Source organism: Procambarus clarkii, chromosome 4 (assembly GCF_040958095.1).
Source record: "Procambarus clarkii isolate CNS0578487 chromosome 4, FALCON_Pclarkii_2.0, whole genome shotgun sequence".
NCBI classification, from domain to species: Eukaryota; Metazoa; Arthropoda; class Malacostraca; order Decapoda; family Cambaridae; genus Procambarus; species Procambarus clarkii.
Window position 1 is genome coordinate 44,502,549 of NC_091153.1, and position 13,906 is coordinate 44,516,454.

Genomic DNA, 13,906 nt, shown 5'->3' on the forward strand with positions numbered 1-13,906 from the left:
TGCCAGTGTGTTGCTGGAGACCCCTGCCAGTGTGTTGCTGGAGACCCCTGCCAGTGTGTTGCTGGAGACCCCTGCCAGTGTGTTGCTGGAGACCCCTGCCAGTGTGTTGCTGGAGACCCCTGCCAGTGTGTTGCTGGAGACCCCTGCCAGTGTGTTGCTGGAGACCCCTGCCAGTGTGTTGCTGGAGACCCCTGCCAGTGTGTTGCTGGAGACCCCTGCCAGTGTGTTGCTGGAGACCCCTGCCAGTGTGTTGCTGGAGACCCCTGCCAGTGTGTTGCTGGAGACCCCTGCCAGTGTGTTGCTGGAGACCCCTGCCAGTGTGTTGCTGGAGACCCCTGCCAGTGTGTTGCTGGAGACCCCTGCCAGTGTGTTGCTGGAGACCCCTGCCAGTGTGTTGCTGGAGACCCCTGCCAGTGTGTTGCTGGAGACCCCTGCCAGTGTGTTGCTGGAGACCCCTGCCAGTGTGTTGCTGGAGACCCCTGCCAGTGTGTTGCTGGAGACCCCTGCCAGTGTATTGCTGGAGACCTCTGCCAGTGTGTGTGTTGCTGGAGACCCCTGCCAGTGTGTTGCTGGAGACCCCTGCCAGTGTGTGTGTTGCTGGAGACCCCTGCCAGTGTGTTGCTGGAGACCCCTGCCAGTGTGTTGCTGGAGACCCCTGCCATGCTACCATGGGAGCTACTCCTACTCCCATAGTGGGTAAATCTCCACCTGGAACTGATAGGAGATTACTTTTGTGTATCTCCCTTGATAAGAGAAGCGGTACAAGGAAGAGATTTTTGTGTGTTTTCAAGCCGCGTCTCATTAGCTCCATCGATATCATCGTCTGACCTACTGTAGCGCCTCAGGATATATATATAAGACCTGACATCTTCACCGCTGAAGCAGCATCATCATCATGGTTTACTTGTGTCGATTCGTGATAACGATTGCGTTATCGTTGGTGGCTGTCTCAGGTAGGTAATGGCAATGGGGTGCCGCCCCCACAGCAAATGTTGGATTTATTGAAGAGTTGCTTGAGTGTGTAGGTGTTTGTGCGTCGTGGCGGGTGTCTGAGGTGTCCTTTCCTCTACTCCAGCAGACGCTTCTATCATCTTCGACGTCGCCGACGTCGAGGTGACGCCGGGACAGACGCTGACGCTCTCCTGCGGCGTCAGACAAGAGTTCCGTCACTGTTTATGGGAGAACGAGAGAGGAGACATCTTCCAGGTATTGTCCCGGTGTTAAACAAGATGTTTTAAAGTTACCTGCATAGCATTAAATTTGCAATTTATTTAATTAAACCTTCTACCTCTTGTGGCAGTCTGAACACGACAAAGTGAGAATTTATGAACTATATTAGAACTGTTGCAAAATTATTCATCCACAATTTGTCGCATTGACAAAATGAGAGAAAACGAAGATTGCGACAGAAACTCTTACAAAAACAGCCTTGAGTATCACAGGTTTATGTATAGACATATATAAGCCTTCACCACAATGCCTGACAGGTTGAGGATGTCCACGCCGGCGTCCACCCGGGGTTGAGAGCGCCGGAGGACCTCACAGACAACCAGTGCGGCATCGTCATCGACTCCGTCAGCGTTGAGGACCTCGGGGCGTGGACCTGCAGGGTCTTCCTGGCTGGCCGGACGCTGCTGGCGTCAAGGAACGTTGGGAAAACTCAGGTCGATGGTTAGTGTACTGATTAGTTTACTTGCTGGATCTTAATGTAGATCTACTCAGTTTCTTTGGCCCAATTTCTCTTGATTAGGTGTTCGTCTGTATGGCTCAGGGTCCTGTATGCCACCTTACCTGTCACCTGTCACCTGTCTTCTAGTTGTTGTCTTACCTGTCACTGTCATTAATTTGTAAAGTATTTGGTTCTTTGTATTAATTTATTTATTTAGTCATCGTCAAATCCACTAGTTTGATTATCGCTTCTGTTTATGAATTATTTAGTATTTGGTGAAGAGTAAATGGGGTCAGGAAGAGGTCCTGAGGCACTCCACTAAGCTTTTGGCTACTACGACACCTCCCTGTCCTGTGCCAACCCCATGTTCTGATGATTTTAAGAGGATGATTTGATGATTTTTTTATTTTTCTGCTATGACTCCACTACAATGCATCTCTGTCTCCCTTAGCAATATCTGTGAAAGTCTCAAAAAAGCCTTTACCAAAGACTAAATATATAATATGGCTTTATTTATGCTTGAAGAGAATAGTAATGGAACGTTTATATTTAAGAAACATTATTCTGAGTTGCCTAAACGTTTCTCCCTGAACAGCTTGTCGTGATCCGTTTGGAAAGGTCGGGGGAGAGTGCTATTACTTCCATACAACTACAGCGTTGACGTGGTAAGTGTAAGCGAACCGGTGGAATGACAGTTCAACCGGATATCCTCCTACTCTCAGCTTTCTATCCACACCATCTCCCTCTTTCATTCCTTCAACCATCATCTTCTCCATTCATCTTCATAGCCTCACCCGTCTCACTCATCCACCAGCTCGTAGACACCAGAGTAGTAAGACTCGAGTATAAGATCGAGGTTGTAAGACTATTGATTGGGACTGATGTTTCAGTAAGTCAGTAAGAGATGACTGATCTTCTGATCGGAGCATCAGTGGGATCCTGTGAGATATACTGAAGAATTAGATGTCATTGTGAGCCCAATTGATGTCACACGTTATCTTATGAGTGTTTGTGATGCAAGCATTGCCCAGTAGAGATGTGTTCCGAGTGTTTGAGAGTCTCAAACCAACGAAAAATGTGATCCAGTTTTCCCTTAAGCTATTGTCCATCACAGACAAAGCAAAAGAGTTCATTAATATCATTATTTAAAGACAATCGACTTGAGAATGGTCCAGGAGGGACCGAAACGTCGTCGTCCCTTCATTTTCTAGTGTGTGGTCTGGTCAACAATTAAAGACAATTTCCGCTGTGGGTAGTAGGTTGACGGGTCACAATGAATGTCAACATTGTACTGACGATGCACAATCACCCAGTGAAGTGATGATTGTATTCCTATACAGGCAAGATGCCCGTGACTACTGTCTCTCTGTGGACCCGTTCTCAGACTTGGCTGTGGTCGACGACTGCTTTCAGTTCAGACTTATCTGGAACCATATCCTCATATACTGTAAGTTATATAATATACTGTGAGTTATAATTCTGATATTATCACGTGGTATTATCCCCACCCTCTTGGTATATGGGTATATCCACTCTAACACATTCTCAGACAAGTATTCATACACATTAACAGTATACCATCAGCGGTGTATACACAGCGAACATTCATGTTGCCATCAGACTCCTGGAGAAAAAAAACATCTATCTGGACATTGTAAACTACTCATGTTAGAATTGCATTGGAACATTTAGGTCCCAATAGAGAACTACACATGAAAACCTGGAAGAATTCCAGGGCAATAAGATAACTTGTCTTGCTATAAGTCTGGTCCCTGGGGGTTAGTATTAATCCAAGTTATTGTTAATCCCTGGGATTAGTGTTACCCTTAATCCAAGGGTAGGCTCAGGAGATTATATAGACCTTACCACATTGGACATAAATGGGAAATGGCTCCATGATCATGGGAAATACGATGCCTTACCTTGAGGTTACCTTGAGGTGCTTCCGGGGCTTAGCGTCCCCGCGGCCCGGTCGTCGACCAGGCCTCCTGGTTGCCTTGAGGCTGTTTTATGGGTGAACTAAAGTGAAATGTTTTGGTCTGGGAGGAGAGGACTTGTGTGGAGCCTAGAAGCTCAGATGAGCCCTTAGGAAGCAAGGAAACACTTCGTCATAGTTCTCAGAAAGTCGAACGAGCTTAGAGAAGAGGTAGTTGAGGCCTAATCCATCCAAGAAATCGGTTTCAAGAATAGGTATAAGATGTAACTGGATCGGAAACCAATTTGCTGTAAAACAGGACATATATATATATATATATAGGGGTTGGCCTTGTAAGAACATGTAGGTAACCATACCCACATAAGTTATCACAAATCCTATCAAATAAATATCAGTTTCACCCTGTAACTCTGTTGCAATTATATATTTTTAATTACTCAGTTCCTGGACATTCGTGGTGGATCGGTGGGAGTGACCTTGAGCAGAAAGGCGATTGGTACTTCATAGACGGGAGTCCAGTACCGATGGGAACTCCCTTTTGGTATCCTGGAAGCCCATCCAGTGATGGCGACTGCCTTCTTATAACCAGTACTTATGGATACTTGAACGACTCGTCCTGTGAAACACCTTTCAGTTTCATTTGCCAGCAGTTGTACTGAGCGTAGCTCATGCTCCTACGTCAACAAGAACATTAAGGAAATATTTATAGACACCATTGCTTCGAACTGGTGTAATTTTCCTCTGGTTCAGGGTTATGAGGATCTATCAAAATTATAGATAGAACTGTGTCTATTACATTCATTACACTTTGCTGGATCTCTCTCTGGCTCTAAACACACAGCATTTTATAATCATGTCTGGACTGTAGCATTGTAATGTATTGAACTTTGTATACAATTGTTTCGGAATATTTAATTTGTAATGTTAAATTAGATTTTGTTCTCTTGTTAGCAACAGAGAGAACTGTTATTCAAGGGATATATGCACCGAGACTGACCACAACAGTCAGTAAGAGACAGTCAGTAAAGAACGGTTAGATGACATAGTAAAGGTCTGAGATTCTATGTAATACTGTATTCTTCCACTGACATAATAAATGTAACTCTCACCTCACTGTTTCTTAATTCTAATAAAGTCAATAAATTTCAATTCACTATTATTATAACTAGTGAAAGTTCAATCTTGTTTGAATAATTGACTAATTCTTCTAAATTATTATTGCCAGCAATAAGTTTTGTATAGTAGTTTAGTTATCAAGTTCCAAATAAGCAAATTCTTCTGTTCTTGATTTATTGACACAGTTTACTGAACATTATTGAGAGGACAAAATAATTCACTGAAATTATGTTCCGTTAGTGAACTCAGTAGTACTTAAGTGTGTGTATAAGAATTTAGTTAACTTAGTAAAGCTGTGAGGAAGAGAACTTAAGGACTGGAGTTTTGGGTTTGAGGTTTATCTTGAGTTTGCATTCTAGAGAATGCGTTCTGTCTAATGTTATGTGAAGGTCTTTGACGAGGAATGAAAAAAGTATCTTGGAGAGTGAGTGAAATATTGCTTTCTTGAGCCCAGACTCTTGAAGTGGAAGTTGTTCGTCTGTCTCAGTGATCACACTGTCATCCCAGATGGTGATGGGAGTCATTTATCTATCCCAGGGATGACATTCTCATCCCAGCTAGTGATGGGAGTCATTTATCTATCCCAGGGATGACATTCTCATCCCAGCTAGTGATGGAAGTCATCTATCTATCCCAGGGGCGATACTATCATCCCAGCTGGTGATGGGAGTCATCTATCTATCCCAGGGGCGATACTATCATCCCAGCTGGTGATGGGAGTCATCTATCTATCCCAGGGGCGATACTATCATCCCAGCTGGTGATGGGAGTCATCTATCTATCCCAGGGGCGATACTCTCATCCCAGCTGGTGATGGGAGTCATCTATCTATCCCAGGGGCGATACTATCATCCCAGCTAGTGATGGGAGTCATCTATCTATCCCAGGGGCGATACTATCATCCCAGCTGGTGATGGGAGTCATCTATCTATCCCAGGGGCGATACTATCATCCCAGCTAGTGATGGGAGTCATCTATCTATCCCAGGGGCGATACTATCATCCCAGCTAGTGATGGGAGTCATTTATCTATCCCAGGGATGACATTCTCATCCCAGCTAGTGATGGAAGTCATCTATCTATCCCAGGGGCGATACTGTCATCCCAGCTGGTGGTGGGATCTCGCACGATGACGGAAAATACACAAAAAGTTCCAATCCTTTGACTCAAAAAAATACAATCAGAATGTCCTAGGAAGGCTTCACACTTCCTTATAAACACCGATCAAATTCTAACTGTGTCTGCAGAATTATTCTCATATTACATACACCACCGTTCACTTGCATAGGAAAATGATACAATAATTTGTTATTTGCTAAATCAATTTATTTAAATATTCATTGCATAATAATATATTGGATAATAACACAGTCCTCAACTTTGCCTATATGAGGTCTGTTTCAGGGCCTTTTATTTGTCTCCACAACATTTCCACTGTAGTTTGATAAAATAAATACAAATCTGATGAAATAGAATGCATGTAATGACGTATAATTTACTTCAGTAATCCTTTAGTTGAAATGTTATAGTAAGTTACTTAAGTGTATTGTAACAACAAGAATCACAGGTGTCTGGAGCCGTGTATTGTTTACAAATCCGTGTCATGTCAACGCTAAACACTGACATGACATGACATGTCACTGCCACTGTTTTGTTCACATTATCTGACAGATGAAGCTGCCTTTGTTGACACACGGGTAGTCGTTGAAGTATCCACTATTGACGCTGATATCAAGACAATTTCCTTCGTCGTTGGGGCTTCCAGGAAGCCAGAAGGGAAGCCCCATTGGCACTGGGTTTCCATTTATGAAGTACCATTCACCTTCCTGTCCAAGGTCAGTGCCGCCGACCCAGAACCATTTTCCAGTATCTGAATATGTGTAATGAAAGAGTTAGTGACTCTAGAACGGAGATATTAGAGATAATGTCAGGATGTCTGTCCAAAGTTGGAAGCTATATGCTTGTGGTTAGCCTCACTAAAATTTGCAGGGGGAATGGTCTGGGGTATGGGACAGACATAGGCTGCTCGGAGTAGGCCTAAATCAAGTGTTTTAAGAAATATTAGCAATTATAAACACCCCTAGGCCACTTTCATGGAGCCAGGTGTGAAATATGGGGTGTGATTAACGTGGATTTGTTATTATTAATATAATTTCTTATACCCAAGCAGGTGAAGAAAGGGAGGGAACATATATATAGATGAATATAATGTGATATACACACATATCACATTTTTCGTGATATACACACACATAGATGAATATAATGAATAATATGCATTATTATTATTATTAACCTCGTTATTGTGACTCATTGTCAGCAGCGGTGGTATTACTCACAGTATATGAGGATATGGTCCCAGATAATTGCAAATTGATGGCAGTCATCAACCACGGCCAGATCAGCGGCAGTATCCATAGACCAGCAGTACTCTCGGGCGTCTTGCCTGCAGGAGAATCCAAACATCAATTCCCCATCAATTATGACAATGCAAAATTTGCATCAATTTTGACCTGCCTGAATATGTATTACCTGTCTCTACCTCCTCTTCACAAACGACTTGAGAATGGTCCAGGACGGACCGAAACGTCGTCGTCCCTTCAACTTCTAGTATGTGGCCTGGTCAACAATTTTGACCTATCATCTTCTTGACTTTTTTTCTCCCATAGTTTAAGGGATAATTAGATTGTGCTTGCGTGTGCTTGACTGTAACGGAGAGTGCATTCAGGAGAGAGATCAGGAGCTTTCCGTGGCCAAATTAAACACTCAGATCACAGCTCTGATGGGCAATGCTTGTATCACACTCAGATCATAGTTCTGATGGGCAATACTTGTATCACACTCAGATCATAGTTCTGATGGGCAATGCTTGTATCACAAACACTCAGATCACAGCTCTGATGGGCAATGCTTGTATCACAAACACTCGGATCACAGCTCTGATGGGCAATACTTGTATCACACTCAGATCATAGTTCTGATGGGCAATGCTTGTATCACAAACACTCAGATCACAGCTCTGATGGGCAATGCTTGTATCACAAACACTCGGATCACAGCTCTGATGGGCAATACTTGTATCACACTCAGATCATAGTTCTGATGGGCAATGCTTGTATCACAAACACTCAGATCACAGCTCTGATGGGCAATGCTTGTATCACAAACACTCAGATCACAGCTCTGATGGGCAATACTTGTATCACACTCAGATCATAGCTCTGATGGGCAATACTTGTTTCACAAACACTCAGATCACAGCTCTGATGGGCAATGCTTGTATCACAAACACTCAGATCACAGCTCTGATGGGCAATGCTTGTATCACAAACACTCGGATCACAGCTCTGATGGGCAATGCTTGTATCACAAACACTCAGATCACAGCTCTGATGGGCAATACTTGTATCACACTCAGATCATAGTTCTGATGGGCAATACTTGTATCACAAACACTCAGATCACAGCTCTGATGGGCAATGCTTGTATCACAAACACTCGGATCACAGCTCTGATGGGCAATGCTTGTATCACAAACATCTATTCACTTCCTTCTGCTGAAAATTTTATCATATTAATCCTATAAATCCACATAATTGATTAATTGATACTCAACTGGGTGTAAATCGCCTCTGACATAATACCATCCACTCTAACACATGTATTCTACTTGATTTTATTGTCAACTTACAATCAATTATCAATTGTTACTAATTTATTTTGTCCTCTTCCAGGTTGTGACTTTATAAGTTAGCATGACGTCACTTGGACTCGAAATAATGACGTCTGATTGTTCAGTATATCTCATAACTTTCCCCCTGATGCTTCGCTTGGATGATCAGTCAGCTTTTATTGACTTCATCATACGTATTGAATCATCCGACATCCCCCCCCCCTCATTATTGTCTTACAACCTCGCTCTTCCACTCTTGCCTCTCACTAATCTGGACCCTGATTCATAAAGCAGTTTCGCAAGCACTTACGAATTAGGGGTCAGATTCACGAATCAGTTACGCAAGCACTTACGAACCTGTACATGTTTTTTCAATCTTTGGCGGCTTTGTTTACAATTATTAAACAGTTAATGAGCTCCGAAGCACCAGGAGGCTGTTTATAACAATAACAACAGTTGATTGGCAAGTTTTCATGCTTGTAAACTGGTTAATATATGTAACCAAAGCTGTCAAAGTTTGAGGAACGATGTACAGGTTCGTAAGTACTTGTGTAACTGCTTCGTGAATCTGGGTCTTGGAGTCTGCGGTGTATGAGAGTTGGAGGATGTTGAGGGTGGATAGGAGAATGAGAGAGAAATGGATGAGGCCAGGAGGATGAGACTGACAGAATGAGGATGAACAACATATGTTAGACTGCAGAAATGGTTGACAACCACCTATTGGTTGTAATTAACAAGTGTTGTGATATCTCTTTTAAAAAAATGGTGTTAATTCTGTTAAAGTAAGATTAATTGATAAGTTGTAAACACACGCGGAAAACAAACATTTAACATATACAACAAGCGAGAGTTTGTGGCGTGCCAGAAGCTGTCTTCAGCGTGTTTGTGTTCGCCAGATCTCTCACGCCTCCGATTCCTCTGACTTACCAGCTTAACGTAGTACTTGTATGGAAGTAATAACACTGTCCTCCCAGCAGCACGAACGGATCGGGACACGCTGTCAGGGGCAAAACTTGCAGTTAGTACTTGAGTAATGTCATCATGTAATTCCCTTAAGAAAACATAAACATTAAGAAGGGGAAATAAATCTAAATTTCCAACTGCTAGAGAGACGTAGAGAGAAGAGGAGATGACTGAAGTGAAGAAATGAAATGAGAAGGTTCATTTTGGTGATATAAATACGGAATAATGATTGAATTGTCCTGGTGAACCACCGTATTATGGGAACATCGACACCTCGATGGAGATGTGCCTCAGATGCCACAAAATCTACACCAAAATTACCATTTGAAAATAATTTAGTTCATGTGTTGTGTGATGCTAAGATATATACTGTGAGGTACTATACTCACCAGATAGTGCTTGCAGGGGTTGAGCTCTGGCTCTTTGGTCCCGCCTTTCAACTGTCAATCAACTGGTGTACAGGTTCCTGAACCAATTGGGCTCTATCACACTTGTGCATTTGAAACTGTGTATGGAGTCAGCCTCCACCAGATCACTGCTTAATGCATACCATTTGTAAACTACTTTGACACTGAAAAAATTCTTTCTAATGTCTCTGTGGCTCATTTGGATACTAAGTTTCCACCTGTGTCCCCTTGTTCGTGTCCCACCCGTGCTGAAGAGTTTGTCTTTGTCCTACCCTGTGAATTCCCCTGAGAATTTTGTAGGTAGTTATCATGTCTCTCCTAACTCTTCTGTTTTCCAGGGACGTGAGGTTCAGCTCCTTTAACCTTTACCTCGTAGCTCATTCCTCTCAGTTCCGGGACGAGTCTGGTGGCATACCGCTGAATCTTCTCTAACTTTCTTTTGTGTTTAACTAGGTATGGACTCCAGGCTGCAGCTGCATACTCCAGGATTGGTGTGACATAAGTGGTATACAAGGTCCTGAACGATTCCTTACACAAGTTTCTAAAGGCAGTTCTTATGTTGGCCAACCTAGAATATGCAGCTGTGTGTATGTGTGTATATACATTTCTGTAAATCACGAAGACATTACGTTAGAACTTACGGGCCAAAGAAACCGAATAAAGCCACCATCAGCTCCAGCAACCTTAGCTCATCAGAAATCACATCAAGTTACTTACACTCTGCCTGAGTTTTCCCAACGTTCCTAGACGCCAGCAGCGTCCGGCCAGCCAGGAAGACCCTGCAGGTCCACGCCCCGAGGTCGTCAACGCTGACGGAGTCGATGACGACGCCGCACTGGTTGTCTGTGAGGTCCTCCGGCGCTCTCAACCCCGGGTGGACGCCGGCGTGGACATCCTCAACCTGTCAGGCATTGTGGTGAAGGCTTATATATGTCTATACATAAACCTGTGATACTCAAGGCTGTTTTTGTAAGAGTTTCTGTCGCAATCTTCGTTTTCTCTTATTTTGTCAATGCGACAAATTGTGGATGAATAATTTTGCAACAGTTCTAATATAGTTCATAAATTCTCACTTTGTCGTGTTCAGACTGCCACAAGAGGTAGAAGGTTTAATTAAATAAATTGCAAATTTAATGCTATGCAGGTAACTTTAAAACATCATCTTGTTTAACAAGTAAACACCAGGACATTACCTGGAAGATGTCTCCTCTCTCGTTCTCCCATAAACAGTGACGGAACTCTTGTCTGACGCCGCAGGAGAGCGTCAGCGTCTGTCCCGGCGTCACCTCGACGTCGGCGACGTCGAAGATGATAGAAGCGTCTGCTGGAGTAGAGGAAAGGACACCTCAGACACCCGCCACGACGCACAAACACCTACACACTCAACCAACTCTTCAATAACGCAAAAAATATGTTTAGAAGCGGCACCATATTGCCATTACCTACCTGAGACAGCCGCTAACGACAACACTATCGCAATCGCAATTCAACAAAGCCATGATGATGGGGACGAGTCTTCAGCTGTGGAGATGCCTGGGTTTATATATCCTAAGGCGCTGGAGTAGGTCAGAGGATGTTATCGCTAGAATTGCTGTAACAAACGAAATAAAATGTCTCTTTTGTACCGATTCGCTTATCAAAGGCGGTGAACCGTATCAGCAGCAGATGGAGTTTTACTCACTGTGTGTGTTGGTTCCCGTCGTGCTAATGACGGTGTCCTCGTTATAATACTTTTTTATTATTAATTATCGCCACAAACATGCCAATATCTACGTAGATTCATGTATATATTTTCAACGTCGTTCAAATGACCCCATACCCATCCTGTGGGGGGTAGTGGGTCCCATACCCATCCTGTGGGTGGTAGTGGGTCCCATACACATCCTGTGGGTGGTAGTGGGTCCCATACACATCCTGTGGGGGGTAGTGGGTCCCATACCCATCCTGTGGGGGGTAGTGGGTCCCATACACATCCTGTGGGTGGTAGTGTGGTCCTGGGATCGAACCCAGGACCACAGGATCACAAGTCCAGCGTGCTGTCCGCTCGGCCGACCGGCTCCCTATACCTCTATATAGGGTACCTCCAGGGGCTCTCCAGGGGCTCTCCAGAGACCTACATGTGCCTCCAGGGACTTTTAGGGGGCCCTCCAGGGGCCTCTAGGGATCTCACGGGGCCTCTAGGGGGGCCTCCAGGGACCCCCTAGGACCTCCAGGGACATCCAAGATGCCTCCAGGGACCTCCAGGGGCCTCCAGGGACTTCCAGGGAATTTCAAGGGGCGTCCAGGGTCCTCCAGGGAACTCTAAGGGGCATCCAAGGGCAACCAGAAACATCCAAAGGGCCTCTAGGATTCTCCAGAGACATCCATTGGGCGTTCAGGGACCTACAGGGGCTTCCAGGAGCCTCCGGGGGCCTTCAAGGGCCTTCAGGGGCCTCGAGGGACCTATAGGGGTCTTCAGGGAGGCTCCAGGGATCTTCAGGGGCCTCCAGGAACCTGTAGGGGTCTCCAGGGGCCTCTAGGCACCTCCAGGGGCCTCCCGGGACCTCCAGGGGGCCTCCAGGGACATCCAGAGGACCTCCAGGAGCCTCCAGGTACCGTCAGGTTCCTCCAAAGACCACCAGAGGCCTCCGGAGACCTCTCCAGGGGCCTTCAGGGACATCCAGGAGGGCCGCTATGGTCGTCCAGGGACCTCCAAGGGGCATCTAGGGACCTCCATGGGACGTCCAAAGACTTCCAGGGGCATCAAGGGGCCTCTAGATACCTCCAGGGACATCCAGGGGCCTTCAGGGACTTCCAGGGACCTTTAGTGGCCTACTGGGACCTCCAGGGGCCTCCAGGGACCTTGAGGGGCCTCTAGGGTGGCCTTCAGGGGTCCTCTTAGAACCTCCAAGAGGGCCTCCAGGGACCTCCAGGGGCCTCTAGAAACCTCCAGGGAATTTCAAGGGGCGTCCAGGGACCTCCAGGGAACTCTAAGAGGCATCCAAGGGCAACCATGAACATCCAAAGGGCCTCGAGGGTTCTCCAGGCACATCTATTGGGCGTTCAGGGACCTCAAGGGGGTTCCAGGGACCTCCAAGGGCCTCGAGAGACCTATAGGGGCCTTCGGGGAGGCTGGGAGACCCTGACCGTCCCTAGAGGCTCCTGGAGGTCCCCTGAATGTCCCTGGAGGCCTCCTGGAGGTCACTGGAGGCCCTCTTGAGGTCTTTGGCGGCCCCTAGATGCCCCTGGAGGTTTTTGAAGGTCCCTTGAGGCCTTTGGAGCTCCCTGGAGGCCCCTTGAATGTCCCTGGAGGCCCCACTAGAGGATTCTTGAGGTCCCTAGGGGCTGCTGGAGGTCCCTGGAGTCACCTGGAGGTCCCTGCAAGCCCTTGGAGACCCCTACAAGTTCCTAGAGGCCCCTGGAGACCCCTATAGGTTCCTAGAGGCCCCTGGAGATCGCTGGAGGCCCCCTGAAGGTCCTCGGAAGTCCTGGAGTCCTCCAAAGACCGTCAGGGGCCCTCCAGAGACCTTCCAGGGGCCTCCAGGGACATCCGGGGGGCGTTAGGGTCGTCCAGGGACCTCCAGATACCTCCAGGGACATCAAGGAAACCTCCAGAAATCTTCAGGGGCCCTCTAGTGACCTCTAGAGGCCTCCATGGATCTCCAGCGACCTACAGGGAACTCCGGGGAAATCCAGTAGGCTTTCTGGGACCTCCAGGGACTTTGAGGGGCCTTCCGGGGGGCTCCAGAACCTCCGGGGACCTTCAGGGGGCCTCCAAAAACCTATAGGGGTCTCCAGGGACCCCGACCCTGACGGCCCCCCCATACGGATACGTGGGGTATCTAGGGGGGCCGTCAGGGTCCTACTGGGACTTCCAAGGATATCCAAGAAGCCTCCAGAGACCTCCAGGGGCCTCCAGAGACCTCCAGGGAATTTCAAAGGGCATCTAGGGACCTCCCGGGAACTCCGGGTGCGTCCAGGGGCCTCCAGGGGACTCCAAAGACCTTCAGGGACTTCCAGGGGGGCCTCTAGGGACCTCCAGGGACCTCCAGAAGCCTCGAAGGACATCCAGGGGGCCTCCAGGGACCTCAAGGGGCCCTCCAGAGACCTCCAAGAGGCTTCCAGGGACCTCCAGAGGCCTCCGAAGACCTCCAGAGAATTTCA

The 13,906-nt window shown here is 46.5% G+C and overlaps 2 protein-coding genes across 3 annotated transcripts in view; one reads left to right on the forward strand and one right to left on the reverse strand.

Annotated features, from left to right (window-relative positions):
- Window positions 1–791: 791 nt before the first annotated feature.
- Window positions 792–4,715, forward strand: LOC123750165 (macrophage mannose receptor 1). Of its 2 annotated transcripts, none has more exons than XM_045732300.2 (6): window positions 792–953; window positions 1,079–1,206; window positions 1,488–1,671; window positions 2,265–2,334; window positions 3,010–3,116; window positions 4,047–4,715. In XM_045732300.2, the coding sequence occupies exons 1-6, from the start codon at window positions 896–898 to the stop codon at window positions 4,262–4,264; spliced, it is 765 nt and encodes a 254-aa protein (XP_045588256.2). In that variant the 5' UTR covers window positions 792–895; the 3' UTR covers window positions 4,265–4,715. The 2 variants fall into 2 exon arrangements, with proteins under 2 accessions (XP_045588256.2, XP_045588248.2); XM_045732292.2 differs by having other exon boundaries at window positions 793–953; window positions 1,076–1,206.
- Window positions 4,716–6,024: 1,309 nt separating this feature from the next.
- LOC123750185 (uncharacterized) overlaps window positions 6,025–13,906 on the reverse strand; it is a 40,841-nt gene continuing 32,959 nt past the window's right edge. Inside the window, exons 6-11 of the mRNA XM_069336294.1 lie at window positions 11,210–11,233; window positions 10,957–11,087; window positions 10,481–10,664; window positions 9,321–9,390; window positions 7,060–7,166; window positions 6,025–6,590 (exon numbers count right to left, since the gene is read on the reverse strand). Of these exons, the coding sequence (XP_069192395.1) occupies window positions 6,376–6,590; window positions 7,060–7,166; window positions 9,321–9,390; window positions 10,481–10,664; window positions 10,957–11,087; window positions 11,210–11,233 (731 nt within the window). The 3' untranslated portion in view covers window positions 6,025–6,375. The remainder of the gene's footprint in view (window positions 6,591–7,059; window positions 7,167–9,320; window positions 9,391–10,480; window positions 10,665–10,956; window positions 11,088–11,209; window positions 11,234–13,906) is intronic.